The 20383-nt window shown below is 40.2% G+C and overlaps 1 protein-coding gene across 1 annotated transcript in view; it reads left to right on the top strand.

The window, feature by feature from the left end:
- The first annotated feature begins 273 nt into the window (after positions 1 to 273).
- The window catches only part of RCBTB1 (RCC1 and BTB domain containing protein 1), a 28087-nt gene continuing 7977 nt past the window's right edge, over positions 274 to 20383 (top strand). The window contains exons 1-8 of the mRNA XM_074160465.1: positions 274 to 493; positions 6938 to 7108; positions 7720 to 7870; positions 8359 to 8525; positions 11311 to 11469; positions 11895 to 12002; positions 12928 to 13070; positions 15644 to 15834. Coding sequence (XP_074016566.1) covers positions 6965 to 7108; positions 7720 to 7870; positions 8359 to 8525; positions 11311 to 11469; positions 11895 to 12002; positions 12928 to 13070; positions 15644 to 15834 — 1063 coding nt within the window. The 5' untranslated portion in view covers positions 274 to 493; positions 6938 to 6964. The remainder of the gene's footprint in view (positions 494 to 6937; positions 7109 to 7719; positions 7871 to 8358; positions 8526 to 11310; positions 11470 to 11894; positions 12003 to 12927; positions 13071 to 15643; positions 15835 to 20383) is intronic.

The following is a 20383-nucleotide window of genomic DNA, read 5'->3' as shown; positions in this document are numbered from 1 at the left end:
CCCGGGCACCACCCGCCGCCCGCTCTCCCCTCACGGCGGCTCCACGGCTGAGGAGACCCGCCTCGCGCGTGCGTGTCACGTGGCCACGCTTGCAGCGTCCAATAGGCGCTGAGGAAATTAGGGGTGGGGGTGGGGAGAGCCACCTACTGGCGGCCACGTGATAGCGCCCGCGAACGGTCAAGCGGGCAAGACCTCCCTCCCCCCGCCCCCTCCCGAGGCTTGGCGTCACGTGACGCACTTTCTATGCTCGCCCCGCCCCCTTCGCGACCCGCCGCTGTCACGTGGGCAGTGCCGGCGCGCGCAGTGCCGGCCCCCGCAGTGCCGGCCCCTTGGAGTGCGGCGCGGGGCGGGCGCCGAGCGGCCGTAACGGTCCCAACGGCCCCAACGGCAGCGGCTGCGGCCGCGGCCAGGGTACCTCGGAGGCAGCGGGAACGCCCAGCCCGCCGGGCGGAGGGGCCGCGGGGAACCTGCCGGAGGATGCGGCAGGGGCCGGGTGAGGGGCGCTGGGCGCGGGCGGGAGCTGTCGGCGGTGGGGGGCTGCTGGACGGAGGCCGCCGCGGGGACCCCGGCGAGGGTCTGTCAGTCTGGTGGGTGGCCGCCCAGGGGAGGAGAGGGTCCGTCTCTCGGTTGGGGGTCCTCATCCGAGTGACTTGGCGAAGCTTTCCCTTGGTGCGCCTGTGAATTTCTCCCACACAGCTGTCTGGAAGTCTCTCTTCCTGCTTGGCGTAGCTCACAGTATGTTCCTACAGTTTTTGTTGTTTTTTTTTTTTTTCTGATTCGTGGTGTTTCAGTTCATCCTTCCCTTTGTTGTCGGCTTCCTGAAGGCTCGGATCTAACTTAATAAAAAAGCGGGGACTCTTCAACAATGCTTTTTTTTTTTTTTTTCCACACTGGGCTTTATATAAATAATTAGTGTTTCTTCAGTTTTTAATACGGTTCTTCTAAATTAAACATTAAAGGAATGTTTACTTTTTTAAAGGAACTTTCCGAGTTCTAATTTAGACGGCTTAAGTGACCTCTATCAGAAAGCATGTTATCAGAAAGCTGACGAAAAATAAAATGGACTTTAATCGTTTAAATTAGAGGTGAGGGGATGAGAAAAAGATGCTCAACATCGTAAATGGAAATGTGTTTGGAGCACAGTGTTTTTCAGAAAGTTGTTTGGAAGATGAAATAATTCCTTAAAGCCTTAATATGAATGTTTTCCTTCGAATGCTTATCTCTACATGCATCAGATTGAAACACAGGTATTGCTTTAGAATATCACGTCCTGAGTGAACGGCTTCAATAAGTTGCAGTAATGGCTCAGCTTAAAAAAAAAAAAAAAAAAGGCGGCATACTGTGATTGCAATTGCAGTTTTGTTATGGTGGGTGGACGACCGTCATCCTACTAAGGGTTTTTTTCCTGTGGCTAAAACAGTCTTATGTTCAATAGTATTTATGTGTGTGGTGGGTTTCTTTTCCTGCTTGTATCTCTTTCAGCTGGTTACTCAAAGCCACTAGGAGGTCTGGTTGTCAGTTCTTAGATCAGCAGGTTTTTCTTTCCATGTATTGCTCATAAAAGGCATCCAGTAATAAATCATGCAGAGGTTTGAACACACGGATTTTGTCATATAAGTCTTGCCTTATGTAAGGTCTAAGGAAACTAAGTTAAAGCATGTGATTTCAGGGAGTGCAATATCTTTTTGTTGGCAGGGAGAAAGCCACAATAATGTCACTTGGCTCATGCACCTGATTAATGTCAGTAGTATGTATTGTTTCCCTGTTCTTTCTCAATACTGAAATATGAGATGAAAAAAACAAACTTAAACTGGAGAAAACATGGGAAATATTAGTGTTATGTCTGGGATTTGAGTCTTTCTTGGTCAAGGTGTGCTTAAAATTAAAAAGAGATCAAGTGTGCCAGTCGTTTCTTGCTGTTCTAAAACCAGATATCCCAGCTTTTGTGTTCTCACTGCTGTTTATAATTCCCATAGACAATTAGGAGAACTAACGGCCTGAGCCTGCAGTTTCTTTCAGTGCCGGACTAAGTCTGCCCAGCTACAATAAACTGCAACATTGGAGCCCCAGGAAAGAGTGAAACAAACAAACATGCAATTGTGTTCAAATAGTCTTTACAAATAAGGGGATAATCTTTGAGAAGTTAACTATAGTTTTTTGTTGTGATGACAATTGGTACTGTTTTCCCTGTAGGATGTTGTGTTAGTCTATTGTTCTCTCCAGCATGGATTTGTTTAGCTGAACTATAAACTCTGTAAAACTTTATCTAAAATAATTTAACAAAACATTTTGTAGTCTTTTTTCTTATTTTTTTTTAAGGCAGAGATTTATGTTTGCCTACACATATCACTGAGAATCAGCCTGCGCACTGTTTCTTTACAAAGCAAACTAGTGAGAAGTTGAATGCATAGGCAGCGCTTTAGCACAGAATTTGTGAAGGGCTTCTGTCTCTGAAAGCATGTGGCTTTTAAAATTGTGAGCAGATCTAGATATTTTTTTTCCCTAATGTTGTTGAATGCTCTGAGTTCAATTTCTTTTTATCACAATATGTGGCCAGTTCAGTTTCCTTCTCTAGAAGTTATCCTTTCTTGCTTATTTTTAGCCTCACTGAAATTCAGTCATCTTTGTTTCTGTTCCTGTTTGTATACTGATATTGTTGGATAATTTCAAAGACGTCAAAGCAGTTAAAAGAGGTATTGTTGATATAAGCTCCCTCTGCTGATTAGTTGTGCAGTAGAAATAAAGCTATATGGTGTATAGTTACCGCTGATTAATGCAGCAGGCATGAAAAGACAGTTAAAAGCGGTGACATACAGTGTTTCTAAGAGCAACTATCTACAAGAACACCAAGTTTAAGCTTATGACTTTTATACTCCTAAGCCTTTTAACTGCAAGGAACTTAAAATCTAGGTGTTGATATATAACAGATACTCCTTAGAACTGCTGCTGCCATGTTGCATACGGAATCTAAACAATATTTTGAGAGCTAATGTATTGAGACAGCTATTTGCATACAGAATAATAACTTCATTACTTTGGACTCCACCTGGTACATTTGCTACAACATTGTAGTTAGAAATTTTCAAGTTAGGGTGTAGCCCTTGCACAGTATATAATGCAGCAGGGTTCAGGCCTCTACGTGATTATCAGGAGAAGTAAACAATAATCTTATCTCTTTTTTATTGATGCAGTACAGGAAGGGTGAGTGAAGGACACAGTGTTTCTTGGTGCCACTGCTTGCAATGACAGACCAAAGTTTCCTAGGTCAGCCTTTTGTAGCAAGGATTTGCCTGGAAGAAACTCTGTGCACACTTCCCCTCCCCATGTTCGGATAAATGTTGTGCAAGGATGAAGTTTGAGTGTGATTGGTGTGAGAGGTCAGTCATAATACTGCAGTGAGTCTACTCTTTTGGAAAGTGTGCAGTGTATCTTAGCAGATGCTAAAATTAATTTGGTTTCTGTTTTGATAACACTGAGCTACTTTACTGACATCTCCATTTACAGTACTGTATAGACCCCTTTTTTTTTTCCCCCTTCCTGTGGCAACTAGAACTTTTATTAGAAAACTTGGCTAGGGTTGTTAAGGAATCCATCTTTAGAGAGGAAAAAGGTGGTGCTTATGCCTAGGTTGGGCATTTATTTTACATGGAAAATGGAGAATAAGTAGTTAAAAAAGCTTTCCATGCACAGTTAAATCTAAGAAACAGTAGTCCATGTATAAATTCCAGCATTTTCAGGTTTGTATGTTATTTCACTCATTTAAATATAAGCATAAACAAAAATAGCTGCTGTTGCTATGGTAAAAATGTTGGAGCTGAATGATGATAGGTACTCCAGCAAATGGCAGCATCTAAGGACAATAGTTAGTATTTGTAGAGGAGGGGAAAAGGTTGTGGGTTTGATGAGAAACAGTACATGTTATATAAAAGGCGAGAGGTGCTTTCTGTTTAGCTTTGGTTTTAAGGATTTTTGTTGACCTTTATTGGTTGCTAAACCTGGAGACACTTCAGGATTTATTAAAGAAACAATCCTACCAATGGCAGATGAGTTGTTGTTAAAAACCTTTTAGGGAAAACTCTTGAAATAAGTTTGTGGGATTGTAGCAGCAGTTGAAATCGGAAATACACAGCATTGTTTTAGATAAAGCAGTGTTACTGGCAAAAATGGTAAGATTCTTCATCTGTGGATGGAGTTCATTGCTCATGTCTTCAATCTGCAAAGTCTTGTGTGCTTGAAAGCTTTTCTTTTATCTACTGGTATTAGTTTGTCTGACAAAATATCCAGTTGAGCTTTGAGGTGTGGGAAATGCGGAGTAAGTCCCATAGGTTTTGTCAAAGAGGAGTGGTTAACTGAGTCTTACAGAAGTGGAAAATAAGCCAAGAGGATTAAAGACCTAGCACAAAGATCAGAAAGGGAGAGATAAAGTAGCACACTTTGAACTGGTTACCTTTAGAGTAGAATTGGTTCTCAGGGTGCTGTAAAACTTCTTAATGTTAATCTGCTAGGACATTCTCTATTAAAATAACATTTTGTCTTCGTGTCTTAAACTGACAGGATGTGTTGAAAAGAACTTCAGTGAAGAAAATCCTTTTCTTAATATCCAGTTTATGACATGTTTATGCCTTGTCAATTGTGTATTATATGGGGCAAATTAAGTAGGTAAAATCAGAAGGGACAATTACTCGGTCTGCTCAAAAGAACAAGTCATTGCTGTCTCCCTTTAATTGATTAATAGTGTCATACATTAAAAGATTTGCCAAAGTGAGGTAACAAACCTTAGCAGCTACCTAGCCTGAGTTTGTAACTGGACTAGAAATTAAGAAGGCTTAAATGCATTCAAATCTGTTTAGCTGTGTAGAATTTGCTGTGTTCTTGGCATCAGGTAGACTTTCAAAAGCCATTCTACAAATACATCTATTGTGAATGTGCCATCTGGAGACTTGAGGTGATTTAAAGACCTGCTTCAAATGTGAAATGCAGAGTGAAGTCAGGCTCTTAGTTAGAGAGGTGCCTATAGAGCAGAGCTGGGTTTGTTGGAGCAAGGTTACAAAATTTGATAAGGAGAAAAGTCTGGGCTTTGCTTGTGTTGGTTTTTTTTTTGTACACATACACTGTGTACACATCCACATACATTTTGTACACATCCACTGTGGCATCAGTGTTTCTCAAACTTTTTAAAAAATAATAATAATAAACCCCTTCCTTCAAAAAAAACATTTGCACTGAACAACCTGTATTTTAGGATTGACTACTAGTATGGAATAGCTTTCTAAAGCTGTGTCTTGCTTGGTTCTTAAAAGCGTGCTGACAAACATCAGACGCAAAGGAAAGAGGCTCTGTTGTGTTCAAGTGTTGTCCATATCTGATACCCAGGCATCATCGAGAAGCCTGACTTGAAAGCAGCAAAGCAAAGAGTAGGGGGATGGGATAGAACTGGAGCAAACAAATGAAAAGGAAAGAACTAAATGTTAATGAGAGGATGACATCTGGATAGAGACTGCATTTCTTACCCCTTAGCTGCCTTTTTTTTTTTTAATGGTTTATTGTGATTTGTATCATGTCACTGACATTCTGTGGAATTCTCCACCTAGTGCTTTTCAGATTTCACAAACTTGCTGATACCCCTGAGCATGGTTCCTAGATTGTCGGTGGCAGAAACCCTTCAGGGTGTGAGTGATGTTACAGTTTTTATGTGCTGAAGGACTGAAGACCTAAATAAGCTCTGTGTTTACTGTCAGCTTTTGTTCTTGAGCTGGTGCAATTGCCCTGAGGAAACTGGGAAGATAGGGCATTGTGGAAGGATGGATTGTTATACATCTGTGTTCATTGACAGATAATGTCTATGCCCAGCCATGTTTCCAGTTTTTAATGTGGTCCAGCTGTCCATAATCTGTTTCTAAGTAACAGATTATGACAATTTTACCTAATCACTTTTCTCTGATGCATTTCACTTGTTTCTCTGCTTAATTGTACAAAATCATGAATTCATCTCGTGTTTTTGTGGTCTCACAAATAGCTTTTGACCTTAATAACAGCTTTTGATTAGGCAAGGCATGGCAGATTTGGGTCATAAGCTCAACAGCCCCAGCTTTATTTTTATTTGCAGGATTCATATATGCATCAACAGCTTGCTTATGTGGCATATACAAGTTGTAAGACTACAAAAAAATTTCACAAGTGAAAATTTTCTAAGTGAGAATTTAAACTGAAATTCCCTCTGAAAATGCTCTCAGAAATCCACTCTGCCACCAGTGGATATTTACTAGATCACAAGCTTTTAATAAATTTGCTTGTAGAACAGCAGATGTTGTCGGAGCTGGGGTTGTTCAGCCTGGAGAAGAGGAGGCTCCGGGGACACCTAATAGCGACCTTCCAGTACCTGAGGGGGGCCTACAGGAAGGCTGGGGAGGGTCTGTTTACAAAGGCCTGCAGTGACAGGACGAGGGGCAATGGTTTTAAGTTGGAGAAGGGAAGATTTAGATTGGATATTAGGAAAAAGTTCTTTACTATGAGGGTGGTGGAACATTGGAACAGGTTGCCCAGGGAGGTGGTTGAGGCCTCTTCCCTTGAGATATTCAAGGTGAAGCTCAACAAGGCCCTGGGCAACCTGGTCTAGTTGGGGGTGTCCCTGCTGACTGCGGGGAGGTCGGACTAGATGACCTTTGGAGGTTCCTTCCAGCCTGGACCAATCTATGAATCTATGTTCAGTTGTACTGCATACAGTTTACTTAAATATCCTGTTAAGATCTTTCCTTCCAATGTCCTAACAGTGACTTGCTATTTGTTCATCTTAATATGTAACTATATTTCCATGTATTTCGTATAGAATAGAATGTTACACTTTCAGAGACACACCATGTCTTTCATTTGAAGATTATTTTATTGCCTGTTACTGGTGCAAAATACACCTTTTAATAAGCTTTTGTTTTTATTACAGAAATATCATCTTACTTGTAGAAACGTCATGACACACAGCAGCATCATGGTGGATGTAGGAAAGTGGCCAATATTTACTTTACTGTCACCTCAAGAGATAGCATCTATTCGGAAAGCATGTGTATTTGGTACATCAGCCAATGAAGCTATATACATAACACACAATGATGAGGTAAGGCTGTAATAAAGTGGAACATGTACTCTACAATTAGTTGTTTTCAGAGTCCACTGAATACTTGTAAATGAATAGCTTCTTAAAAGCATTGTGTGAAATTTGTGTATTTCAAAACATGTTGGATGTAACTTGTAATTTTTTTTTTAGTCTTGTATGGGGACAATATAGATGGAGTATTTAGAAAACTTACAAATGACAAAAGCCAGGATGGATTACATGCACTTTTGAAGACAGTCAGAATTCAAAAGAAGTTGTGGTAGCTTGAAATTAAGTGCAAGCACTCCAGGTATGAAGATGAGGCTATGGCTTGCTCTTTATAAACTGCTTTTAAAAGGTGGTGGTGTCTTCCGCTTTCACAGTTTAATACTTTTTATAGTATAGTTCCTGCAAATGAGAAGCGTAGCTTCCAGGCATGCACGAATTCAGACTCATCAGTTAACTTCCAAAGTGTCCCCATGCTGACTCAAGCTTATTAACTTCCATGAGGGAAATCTCAGGCCCTCAGGAGTCCGTGGCAAAATTCCTGGCTTTATGAAGACCCAGATATTACCACATCTGTGCATACCTGAGTATAAATCACTTGAAATGAGTATTCCTCTGTTTTTCAGGTATTTGTTTTTGGACTGAATTGCAGTAATTGTTTGGGAACTGGAGATAATCAGAGCACAATAGTACCAAAAAAATTGGAAGCCTTATGTGGAAAGAAGATTTCCAGTCTCAGTTATGGAAGTGGACCCCATGTTGTACTTTGCACTGAAGGTAGAAAATTAACATTTATTATAGAAACATAAGTTACATATTTTAAGTTACACTTGCATGTAACAAGAATGGATTAAGGTGTAATTGTATTAACTTGTTAATTGGGTAATGTACACTTAAGGGGTTCTCAGTGGTGTTAAGTGGAACTAAGCGTATTCTGTAATAGGTAAAGTATGTTTCTGTTACGTTTCCATTATGTTGCAACTGTAGAGTTTTACTCTATCATTTATTACATACTCAGTCTTAGCTGTGCATTTTCCTGTATTTCTACAATAAACCTAAAGGTTATACTGTGATACGTCTATATAAAATAGTTATATACAAACTATATACATTTTTAGTGTACAGATTATTCTTGTAATGGTTTCACTATTTGTTAATGTCCACTCTCTTTCATGTTGGAAATTTCTAATATCTTAGAATTCTGTCTGTCTTCACTTCCTTGGAATTTTTGGTGGTTTTTATCACAAACTTAAGTGTTTTTGCAGATGGTGAAGTGTATGCTTGGGGACATAATGGTTACAGCCAACTTGGGAATGGCACAACCAATCAGGGCATTACTCCTCTTCAAGTTTGCACAAATCTGTTAGTAAAGAAAGTGGTGGAAGTAGCTTGTGGCTCTCATCATTCCATGGCGCTGTCGTTTGATGGGGATGTAAGTTGAAACCTGTTCAAATCTCTTAATCTCCTTCTTGAAGTGAATAGTGCAGGTGACCTTGCAGGCTGAAGCTCTCTCTTTCTCTGCAGTGTAGTTACAACATAACCTTTTCTCCTGCCTGAAACTACTGTGTCTTTTTCTTCAGAGCAGACTTGAAAACAACTCATAAAGCCCAACCCAACAACCCACCCACAAACCCCAACAAAAAAAAAACAACCAACCCAACCACAAAAACAAGGGAATAAAAGCTTAGTAAACTTTTGTGTCTTTCATTTGTCGTATATCTCACAGGGGTGAGACCAGAAAGCTGTGCTACTTACAGGCAAAAGAGTGGTTTGTAAGGTGCAAAATGTAACATTATTTGCTTGCAATTCTGCTATTGAAGGGGTATATTGAGTTGTTTGTATCCACTGGTTAGCGTTTAGTCTGTTTCTTGTAGTCTTTGTGATTTCCACACTGGTACTGTGAAAGGACTTTGCTGTACACACCTCTGAATACCTTTCTGTGTAGCTAATGAAAGAGAACTTGGTAATATCCAAGTCTGCTTTATGCTATTTGTTTACATGGCTTAAGGCTGTGTGTCATGGGAAACATGTACAATTAGTTTCCAGTTAGTCAGATTTCACTAGTGTGTGTGGATCTGATTTGAGTTGCATGTGACTGCATGGAGGAAAGCCTGGTTTCAGCTCTGCTTTAACAAAAGAAGAGTTCTGGTTTTAAAACCTTCCTAACAATGAAAATGGAAACTACAGTTCTTACCATCCTGGTAATCTGGTGTGTCTGTGCTAGGGTTTATTATGGCATCGTAGTGCAACAGTAATACAAAGTAGTAAATTAGTATTTTGAGGGTAGGAAAGAGACATTGGGTTCATTTAAGTGGTCTGTGTTATACCTGAAAGGAGACACTAAGCTTAGGAAAGATCTTCATGTTCTCGCATTTGGCTTGGTTAAATTATAAAATTTGGTTTGTGCGTGGGAAGCCAAGGGTGTTCATGTATTAGTTAAACTAGTGGTGCCAGCTGCTGTGTTGAAGTGCTGTGATGGCCATGCTGTCTCTTGTAATAAATGTAACATGCTTGAAATCTCAGTGGAAGTGGGGAAGTTTCTTTGTATTTACCAAGCAGTTGGTATTTGTGGCTTGATTGCCGTTGTGGCTAGTTAATGTACTATAAATCCATTCCTAGCGTAACTTGCAGTAGCTTAGTCTGTTTGTACTCTGAGGTTTTATCTGCACCAGAATTGGTTATACCGAAAGCAGTGAAATGTGTTAAGTGGAGTTTTATTTACTGAAAGATTTGGCTGCAAAAAACCTCGTAACTTGATATATCTGGAGTTTCAGAGAGGTGTTGAAGTTGGAAGTATTTGTGGAAGTACTTGGCATAATTAATTTGTATTTTTTGGTAGCAGGGGAGGTGTTTGTTTCTAATGACTGACTTTTGGTTTGGTGTCACAGTAAAGAGGTGTCTTCTGGCATCAAAGGATGTGCAGACTTCATATTAGGGTATCTGTCTGCGTGCTTTTACTGGCTAGCATGTCTGTGGCTGGGTATTTCTAAGCGGACAAACTTTTTAACTGGGTGAAGCACCAGAGAATGAACTGTCAGAAACAGTTTTATTCCAAGCTATGTGTGTGTATACACATAATAAAAATTGAAGGAACCAAAAATACAAAGCTATAAATATTTTTTTTTATATAGCAAACTACTTCCCTGTCTGCTGGACTTTTAAATGAAAGGAACCAGTATTTTTCACAGAATCACAGAATTGCATTGGGTTGGAAGGGACCTCTGGAGATCATCTCGTCCATCCCCCTCAACCAGAGCAGGTCCACCTAGAGCAGGTTGCACAGGAACGTGTCCAGGCGGGTTTTGAATGTCTCCAGAGACGGAGAGTCCACCACCTCTCTGGGCAGCCTGTTCCAGTGCTCTGCCACCCTCAAAGTAAAGAAATTCCTCCTCATGTTTAGATGGAACTTCTTATGTTCAAGTTTGTGCCCATTTCCTCTTGTCCTGTCCCTGGGCACCACTGAAAAAAGACTGGCCCCATCCTCTTGACACCCACCCTTTAAGTATTTATAGGTGTTGGTCAGATCCCCCCTCAGTCTTCTCTTTAGACTAAAAGGACCCAAGTCCCTCAGCCTTTCCTCATAAGAGAAATGTTCTAGGTCCTCAATCATCTTTGTAGCCCTTTTGTTTTTATTATTATTAGTTTTCCACTGGCAAACTTTGAACTGTCAGAGATGGTGCTTTTTTGATAATAGTGTGTAAGAGAGTTTTGCTACTGTGAAACATTGGCGAACAAAACCATCTCCTTTCACAGCTCTTGAAAGAGATAGAAGAGGTGTGATGGGTGTCCAGCAATAACTTGTTTTAGAGTTCTGTGAAGAAAACTAAATAGCTGTAAATTGGGGAGTTCAGCTTGTCTGGGAAATAAATGACATTCTGGCTTGCGTTCCTTTTTCCAACATCATGGAAGTATAAAGACAGTCCGCTCGCTATGCTCTTTATCTTAGTCTGACTTATATTTAATATTATGTTTCCTCTTGTAGTCAGATGCTCCGATTCTGTGGCAAGAAGCTGAAAAAAGTGCTATGTTTGTATTTGCCAGATCAGTTCTATTGCTGTTTATAATTTTCATCTATTGAAAATTAATCTTAAGCATTTTAACTCATTAAATAAGATAGTTTACCCAATCTTATGCTGACTAGAGTAAGATTATAATTTATTACTATCATTACTATTATTAAGGCTTAAACTGCATTTTTTGTTTGTTTTTGTGGACAGCTGTACGCTTGGGGCTATAATAACTGCGGTCAAGTTGGATCGGGATCTACAGCAAACCAGCCAACTCCTCGTAGAGTTTCGAACTGTTTACAGTGTAAAATGGTAGTTGGTATTGCTTGTGGTCAGACCTCCTCCATGGCTGTAGTAAACAATGGTGAGGCAAGTATTGCTCCATTCTCACATTCTCTCTCTGTTACCCAAACCTATGAGGTTAATGTCTGAACATGGAGAAATGCTGACATGGAGTGCTCAAATTACGGAGTTGTATTGATAGAATTATATTGGTAACTTCTGTGAGACCAATTTAAGGAAAACTGCAAATAAGTGGAGATCTTTACACTAAACAATCCATCTTATTGCAAAGACTGTATCAGAACATAATTCTTATTGAGCTTGCAACGGCAAAAATTGGAATAGCTGTATTAAACAGTATATTTAATATGTTTCAGCCTTCTCTATATTGCTCTCGAAAGAGCGTACAGTTTTATAAGATGTAGTTTTTTGATTTGTGCTTGATACTGAGTCTTAAATATTCTGTATTTCTACAGGGGAGTGGCTTAATTTTGTTTTCCTTTTGCAATCAGGTTTATGGCTGGGGTTACAATGGTAACGGTCAGCTAGGTCTTGGAAACAACGGTAATCAACTAACACCATGCAGAGTGGCAGCGTTACATGGTGTGTGTATACTCCAGGTATGTCTAACGTGGAAATGAAAATGCATTCGTGTTTCTAGCATCTGCTAAAACTGTATCTTTGGAATCTTACAGCTTCTTCTAGATTTCACAGTTCAAATACTGAATTTCTTTTAGCTCCTGTGAAATATATTAGGCTTCTAAAAAGTGCAAATGAGCTGTAAAATACTTGCTTTTGTAAATGTTCTGAATGATTTAAAGTTAGCTAGTATAACTATAAGTAAATTATGGATACAAATTACATTTTTGTTACAAAGCTGAATGAATTAAATGCACTAGGCAAAGACAAGAAATGAAGGGTTACAAGATGTTTAAATTATATTCTACATTAATATTCTAATTAGCCCTTCAGAAGTGAAGGAAAATAAGATTCATGGGTGTGGGTTTGGTTGTTTAGAGGTTGAGTTTTGTTTAGTTTATGGTTTGGGGGGGGGAGGTTCCAGCTAAAGAATAAAACTAAAAATTGGGTTTTCCTGGGTTTTCAGTATAGTTCTGTGGAGTTTCATGTGATAACTTGGGTTGAACAGTTGTTGGCCATTGAAGTGCAGCTCTTATAGTTTGTATAGTATTCAAAGTAGCAAATTCTGAAAGTATTTCAGAGTTGCAAGATGTGATGATGAAGTTCACTGTTCTTTGTGTGAAGACTCTGCAACTGAAAACAAATGAAGGCTAGGGAGACCTTGCAAGAGTGCAGTAAATTATTTAGGAGTAACCAGTGAACACTAAATTAATGAAGTTTGGACTTTTCCAGTACTTGCGGTGAATGTATTTTGTGTTAGCTTTAAGTATTGAGAAATAACACATTGTAGTGCTAAATGAAGAATGCCTGAGATATTTAACATCAGTTAGACTAAGGTAATGTGTATGATAATTTTTTTCTCATCTCTGTTTTGTTTAGTAGTAATGCTTATACATTTACTTACAGATTGCCTGTGGCTATGCGCACACATTAGCACTAACCGATGAGGGTTTGCTCTATGCCTGGGGAGCTAACACATACGGGCAGCTGGGAACTGGCAATAAAAGTAACCAGCTAAGCCCGGTGCAGATCATGATGGAAAAAGAAAGGTAATCTTGCTGAAGCTGTTTTTGGATTGTTAAGTCTGAGCATGTGTTATGCAGTCTCTAGCACTGGAAGCATGTGTGTGTAGGGCTCAGTGGATTGTTTTGCTATTGCTTATGTTAAAAGCATAGGAAAAGATGGGAACTTACTCTTTACTGAGTGCTTTTTGCTATCTGTAATGATTATTGAAAGTAAACATATTATGTATTTACCCGAAACTGAAAGATAATGAATGACTAAGTGTTAGGCTATTCTAAATATGGTTCCTTTGATTAAAAATTTGGAGCTATGAAAGCGATAAGCCAATCTTTTAAGCTGTATTGAGGCCTACATAAAAAAAAAAAAAGGGGGTGGGGAAGGGAAGGAAGCACCACCTTTGTAAGAAGTGACCTGTGAGGGAAAAAAAAGTTTTCTGAAAGGCTGACAGTGGCCAACCATGAAAACAGAACTCTGTTTGCAAGCTTGCTAGAGCTAAGGGCAGACAATGCCACTTTTATTAGTGGTACCAGTTAGTAGTTTGTAGTTTCTTAGCTTCCTAGATTCACAAAAGAATAATCCTAGCGCTTGTCCACCCTCTTTCAGCACCCTTGTCATCCTCATATTTGGGATGGCTCTTCTACTGTTCATCTACAAACTTGGACGTCAGTCCCATTCTCTGGGCCCATGTGTCTACCTATAGATTAATATACCTCAGTTTGAAAAGCTCTTAGTCTATAAATCCCTTAACCTGTAAATCTCTTAATTTGTAATCTCCTCTTAACTAGGAAACACTTGTGGGTTTTTTTCCTCCGTGTCTGAACTGTCTTTATGGGAAGTGATTCCTATTTTTTTTCCTGTTTCTCACACTTAACATTAAATTAAAAACTGCACAGTACCGAGATTATATGAGAGCTTAAAAAATGGGTGAAGGAAAAGAAGAAAGGAGCCATCACAACAGAAAACACTGAGGTGAGGCTGCTGTGTCTGTGAAGGAGCTGACACTAGCAAAGCAAAATAAAATATTCTTTAAAAAAGCACTGGAAGAGAAATGTGTGTGTTTGCAAATAGATCAACTTTGTTTTCTTAGCAGTTTATTTCTTGAGTGAACTAAGGGGAACTGTTGCATTTAGAACTGTATGTGAACTGGAGCGTGGGATTATAATAAAACTGTCATTTGTTAAATGACTAAAGGAGAAAATATCATAGAACTTCTGCTTGGAATCTGAGGGAGAGATAAGTCACTTGAACTAACTCATCTTGCTTGACTAGGCTCCCTTGGAAACAGTGCTGTAAGGGGGTGAGCTGTCAATTCTCAGGAAGTGTATTACTGCTGCTTCTCCTGATCCTTTCATTTATATAACTCTTTTGTCATTTATATGTAATGCTGGTATATAGTTACTCTAAATTTGTTCTGCTAAGGAAAGAAAGTTTGGGGAAGGAAGCTGTTTAGGTGGATAGCTATGATGGACAATAAGTTGTCCCTAAAATAATTACTTTATGATACCTCATGCAGAGGTACTGAAAGATCTCGGTATTGCACAGAGGTTCATAAGTTGATAATGGTGTAGAAGGACCTATCAGTCTTTTATCTGCCAGAAATTATTGATAGAAATACTGAAAGTGATTGTAGATTCTTTCTGTGTTTTATCTTAAAATAACTTCTGCACTTAAAAGGTGGGCTTTGTGCTAAAAAACTTTTTTGACTAAAAAGGCAGTTCTTCGTGGATATTGTTCTGTAAAGAAATAAACATTTTGATATGTGTATTCTTAGACTGCTTGGAAAGACATTTATTTGTCCCCATTGATCTGTTTCTGGCATAAAAGCATGAAATACTGTGATGCGTTTTTAGCATGGAAAAAAACCAGGAAAGCGTAGCTTTTCTTTTGAACTAACACTAGGACTTCAAGTGTGTGTATTCACCTTTCCTCAAATGAAGCACTGTCCATGTTCCATGCTGAATCTGTGTTGAGGAAGGGAAACGACCAGCTAAATTAGAAGTCAGAAGTACAGGCAGTAGGTCAGATCTCTGTCTATATACAAAAAACAGACTAAATGCGGGGTAGAAGGGTTTCTTAATAAAGGATTTATTGAAAAATGCATAGGATCTTAATCTCAAAATAAAAGAATTTTTAGAACATCTGTTTGAAAGAAATTCTGAAAAATGCTCTGCAAAAATCTTAGTAGTATAAATTTCCTGCCTGTTCCCTAACTGGAAGTTTCATAAGCACCATAAGCATTTCTTCTGGAGAATAATTGTCCGGTGTGCATTGGTTTTAAAGGGGAAAAACAAAACTTTGTTTTGCTTCATCCCTTTCCCATGGTAGTGGAAGAACAGCAGGAATGTCAACTGATGAGAATGACATAATTGAAGCAATATCTGATTACAACAAAATCTACAAGCAGTCTGAAAACATTACTGCAGTTTTAAAATATTGATCCATTTGAACAGTATTACATTCATGTAAGACAAAGAAAGAAGTACAGGAGTATAGACGTATATTTTGGTTGGCTGTTGTTTTGGTGAGGCATTTGGAAAGTCCTGTACTTTAGGAAGATTTTGTAGCTGTAACTATCTTACAAGGTTTCTTCTGTTTACAGGGTTGTGGAGATTGCAGCCTGCCACTCTGCTCACACGTCGGCTGCCAAGACCCAGAGCGGCCAGGTCTACATGTGGGGCCAGTGCCGTGGGCAGTCAGTGATCTTTCCCCACCTCACACACTTTGCCTGCACTGACGATGTGTTTGCTTGCTTTGCTACCCCCGCTGTTATGTGGCGTCTTCTATCAGTAGGTGAGAACAAGCTCCAATATGGCAGCCAGTGCTATAATCTCGGTGTAGTTTTGTGGTGATTAGTACAGGATACCAATTCCGTAGCAGGATAGTTCCTGCTTTAAGGAGAAACAGCAATTAAAACTAGCTCTTTTAGCTAGATTTTTTTTCTTTTCAAGAAAGCAGTCTACTTCAGCAGTTAAGGATCCAGAATAGGGTTAACAAGGTTGTTTGCTAGTATGCATCTGGAGAGAACCCTGTTTTACCATTGTACTGTGAATATTGTGTATTTCCTATATTTGCGGTGTTCAAACAGCTCCAGCTTAGGACTGGGAAGGACTCCTGGATCATTAAACATAACTTTTTTTCTCTTGAAACTATTCCTACTTGGAAGACAGCTCGTGTTGCTTGTTACTCGGGTATCTAACAACTTTGAATTATAAGTGTTCTCTCTATCTTTCCCTCCTTAGTATTTACCCTTCCAATATGAGTATGAAGAAGCAAATCTCTCTCCCATGTTTCATGTTAGGAAAGTAAAGTAACAGAATTCCAAGTTTTAATTTTGTGAGATGATTTCATAGGATCTTAGGATGGTTTGGGTTGGAAGGGACCTTTAAAGGTCATCTAGTCCAACCTCCTCTGCAGTGAGCAGGGACATCTTCAATTAGATCAGGTTGCTCAGAGCACAATCCAACTTGACCTTGAATGTTTCCAGGGATGGGGCATTTACCACCTCTCTGGGCAACCTGTGCCAGTGTTTCACTGTAAAAATTTCTTCCTTATATGTGGTCTAAATCGATTTAGTTTGACTTCTCCCCAAAGACAGGCAGACTTGTAAATAATAGTCCCAGTATAACAAGACTGTAATATAATTGTTTTCTCTGTTGGAACTCTTATACTGCCTTGGATTAGACTTTGGGATGCAGTCTCTGTAAGCCCAAGCCTTTCTTCTTGATTATCTTTGATTCACATGCTGCTAATTCTTATTTGACCCCAAATATGCTATAAAGTACTTAGCTTGGAATTAGCTTGCACTTCCTTGGAAATGAAGGTGTTTTCATCTTGGATCGGCCACTTAAGTTCTCAAGATCATTTAGGAGATCTGTTGTCAATATGAAAACACATTAGATCCTAATTTTGTTAGTCCCTGTACAAAATATGTTTTGTGGAGGGATCACATCCTAAGTAACCTTTCTTCAGATTCAGACTTTATCTTTGCATGTGGCTTGTCCTAACCCAGCTTTTCTATCTTAACTTCTCATTTAGCATATTGTGACATTTATAAAGATCCAGTGTCTCATCTATAGAGGAAAACAGAATAGTTTTACTAAAGAGAGAGAAGATTAGCTTGGAGTTATCTGCTTCTGGGTAAATCCAAGTCTTGTTTTATCCTACTTCTCACTTTCTCCATTCTCTAATCCTCTGCAATATGTGTTAGTCTTGCCTTCTATAGATGGTTGTCCAGGTCTGTTGCCTTTTGCTAATGGTGAAGGCTGTTTAAATGACATCTCCCCGGTTCCAGTACCTTTCAAGTTCCTGATTTTTATCAAGTATTCCCAGACTGAGTATGACAAGGTATTTGAGTTTTGGCCCTGTATTTGAATTCTTCTTAGACTTTGGGGGTTCTCCCCTCTTACTTGGATAATCCTACTTACTGAAATAGTTAAATCTAAAGCATTAATTTTGAGGGCATTTTTAATCTCCATTTTCCATATGCATTTTTTCTTTCGCCACATTTTTTTATTCATAGGCATTTTAAAAAAACCCAACTTGTTTCTTTTTATGGTGCTGTGGGTTTCTTTTTCCTTAGTGAGAGCTAACTCTGCATAAAGGTTATTGTTCTCCTTGCAGTTACAATGGCTTTGCCAAAAAGTGAATCAGTCAGTCATGATTGGCTGTGGTGAAGCACAAATCTTCAGCCTTTTTTGAGGAATGAATTTAAGGTATTTGGAGTGAAAGTTGATCTACTGCATAGCTTAAGCTAAGCTGATGACCTAGAGAAAAATCACATGAGCAAAGGGAGGGGGATTGAAGCATGGTTTAGCTAACCCTGAGGAGATGCAGGTTCTGTGGATGATCTTTGTAAATTTGAGGAGTGTATGGTCTTTTGTGGCACAAACATGACTTACAGCAGTTTGTTATAGCAGTATTTCTTTTTAAATACCAACCAATTTAGCTGTCCCTAATGGCAAAGGGTAATTTGTGGATTGTATATTGCGTGATCTGGGACAGGCAGGACACAGGAACAGCGACAAAACCATGGAAGAAATGCAAAGAGTAAATTTATTTTCATTACCTCGCCAACCGGGGGATCCCTGAAGCAGCACCCAGGCAGAGGCACACAAGCAGGGATGCAGGCACCACGGAGCTCAATCTGGGCTACAGGGTCACTGAACCTGCTGTTTTCAGCTGTGGATTAAGGATTCATGCAGACGTAGTTTAGCACTCTGCTTTGGTCTTTTCTACAGCAGGGCAGGAATCTCAAGCATGTTTAGTAGGCTGCCTCTAAGTCTATCACAGGCCTGTGTTATCTAAACACAGGTGTTCTACTTGTCCAACACTCAAGGCTAAACAACAATTAGTATGGTATATGTGTTTTTTGACACCCCAGCTGCAAGTCACATGAGTGTGTTTACAGTCCTGCTTGCCAATCTTCCATTATTTTCCCACAGATATGGATAAACAATAGGCAGTCCTGTGGGACACAGGAGACAGATCATATCCCGTTACAGTGGAAATCCACTTAGTTTTTTCTTTTCCATACTTCTTATAAGCCATATGTTTTGAAACACGCTTTTAAGATGCATCAACAGAAGCTTCAAATAGTGGCTTAAATTAGGTTTTCTAAAACTTCAGAGTTCTTGCTTTACCACAAACCTTAGCCAGCTTGTGCTGCAACTCTTTTATGATTTCTGGAGACACAGAATGGGACCTCTGTGGGACTAGTTCCATAGGCCTTAATATGAAGAGCTGTCAAAGAGCTTTAATCCACTTCCAAATTTCTGAAGTCCTGTGTCGTTGGTTGTACTTGAGAACACAGTATCTACTGTCTCTCTTCAACAGCACTGCTTTTGCATTTTTGGTTGTCATAACTGACGAATAAACTGAGTATAATGGTGTCAGTGATAGTTCATGTTAGTGACCCCTGGCAAAGACCTTAACGGACAACCTGCAGGCAATATCCAATCTTCCAGCAGAAGAAAAGTGGCCAAATGGTGACATGTTTTCTTATTACTTAGGCTCGGATCACACCGCGTCAGTGCAGCTGAAGTACTGTACACCGTGTCTCAATTGAGTTGCAGGTGATGCTGTAGACTCTCATTACCAGCAGTTTGCAAGCTGCAGAGCTGAGGTTGCCCAGCACTAGCACTGAGCTGCCTGGAGGCTGGTGATTTCATGGGTGGTGTCTAGGTGGAGAATCACAGAATCGTCCAGGTTGGAAGAGACCCTTGGGATCATCGAGTCCAACCATCTACCCTACACTACAAAGTTCTCCCCTAGGCTCCGGGGAGACCTCCTAGCGGCCTTCCAGTACCTGAGGGGGGCCTACAGGAAGGCTGGGGAAGGTCTGTTTACAAAGGCCTGCAGTGACAGGACGAGGGGCAATGGTTTTAAGCTGGAGAAGGGGAGATTTAAATTGGATATTAGGAAAAAATTCTTTACCATGAGGGTGGTGGAACACTGGAACAGGTTGCCCAGGGAGGTGGTTGAGGCCCCTTCCCTTGAGATATTCAAGGTGAAGCTTGACGAGGCCCTGGGCAACCTGGTCTAGTTGGGGGTGTCCCTGCTGACTGCGGGGAGGTCGGACTAGATGACCTTTGGAGGTCCCTTCCGGCCTGGACCAATCTATGAATCTATGAATATCATATCCCCCAACACCACATCTAAACGTCTCTTAAACACATCCAGGGATGGTGACTCAACCACCTCCCTGGGCAGCCTATTCCAATGCCCGACCACTCTTTCTGTGAAAAATTCTTTCCTAATGTTCAGTCTAAACCTACCCTGCTGGAGCTTGAAGCCATTCCCTCTTGTTCTGTCATTAATTACCTGTGAGAAGAGACCAGCACCAACCTCTCTACAGTGTCCTTTCAAGTAGTTGTAGAGAGTGATGAGGTCTCCCCTCAGCCTCCTCTTGCTCATACTAAACAGTTCCAGCTCCTTCAACCGCTCTTCATATGATTTGTTTTCCAGGCCCTTCACCAGCTTTGTTGCCCTCCTCTGCACTCGCTCCAGCACCTCGATATCTCCCTTGTATTGAGGTGCCCAAAACTGGACACAATACTCGAGGTGTGGCCTCACCAGTGCTGAGTACAGGGGCACAATCACCTCCCTACTTCTGCTGGTCACGCTATTTCTAATACAAGCCAGGATGCCGTTGGCTTTCTTGGCCACCTGGGCACACTGCTGGCTCATATTCAGCCACTTGTCAATTAGAACCCCCAGGTCTCTTTCTTCCAGGCAGCTTTCCAGCCACACTTCCCCAAGCCTGTAGCGCTGCTTGGGGTTATTGTGGCCCAAGTGCAGAACCTGGCACTTGCCCATGTTGAAACTCATGCCATTGATTTTG

The sequence above is a fragment of the Numenius arquata genome, chromosome 1 (genome assembly GCF_964106895.1).
Source record: "Numenius arquata chromosome 1, bNumArq3.hap1.1, whole genome shotgun sequence".
In the NCBI taxonomy this organism is placed as follows: Eukaryota; Metazoa; Chordata; class Aves; order Charadriiformes; family Scolopacidae; genus Numenius; species Numenius arquata.
The sequence above is the reverse complement of the archived record's forward strand: the minus strand, read 5'-3'. Positions and strand labels throughout refer to the sequence as shown.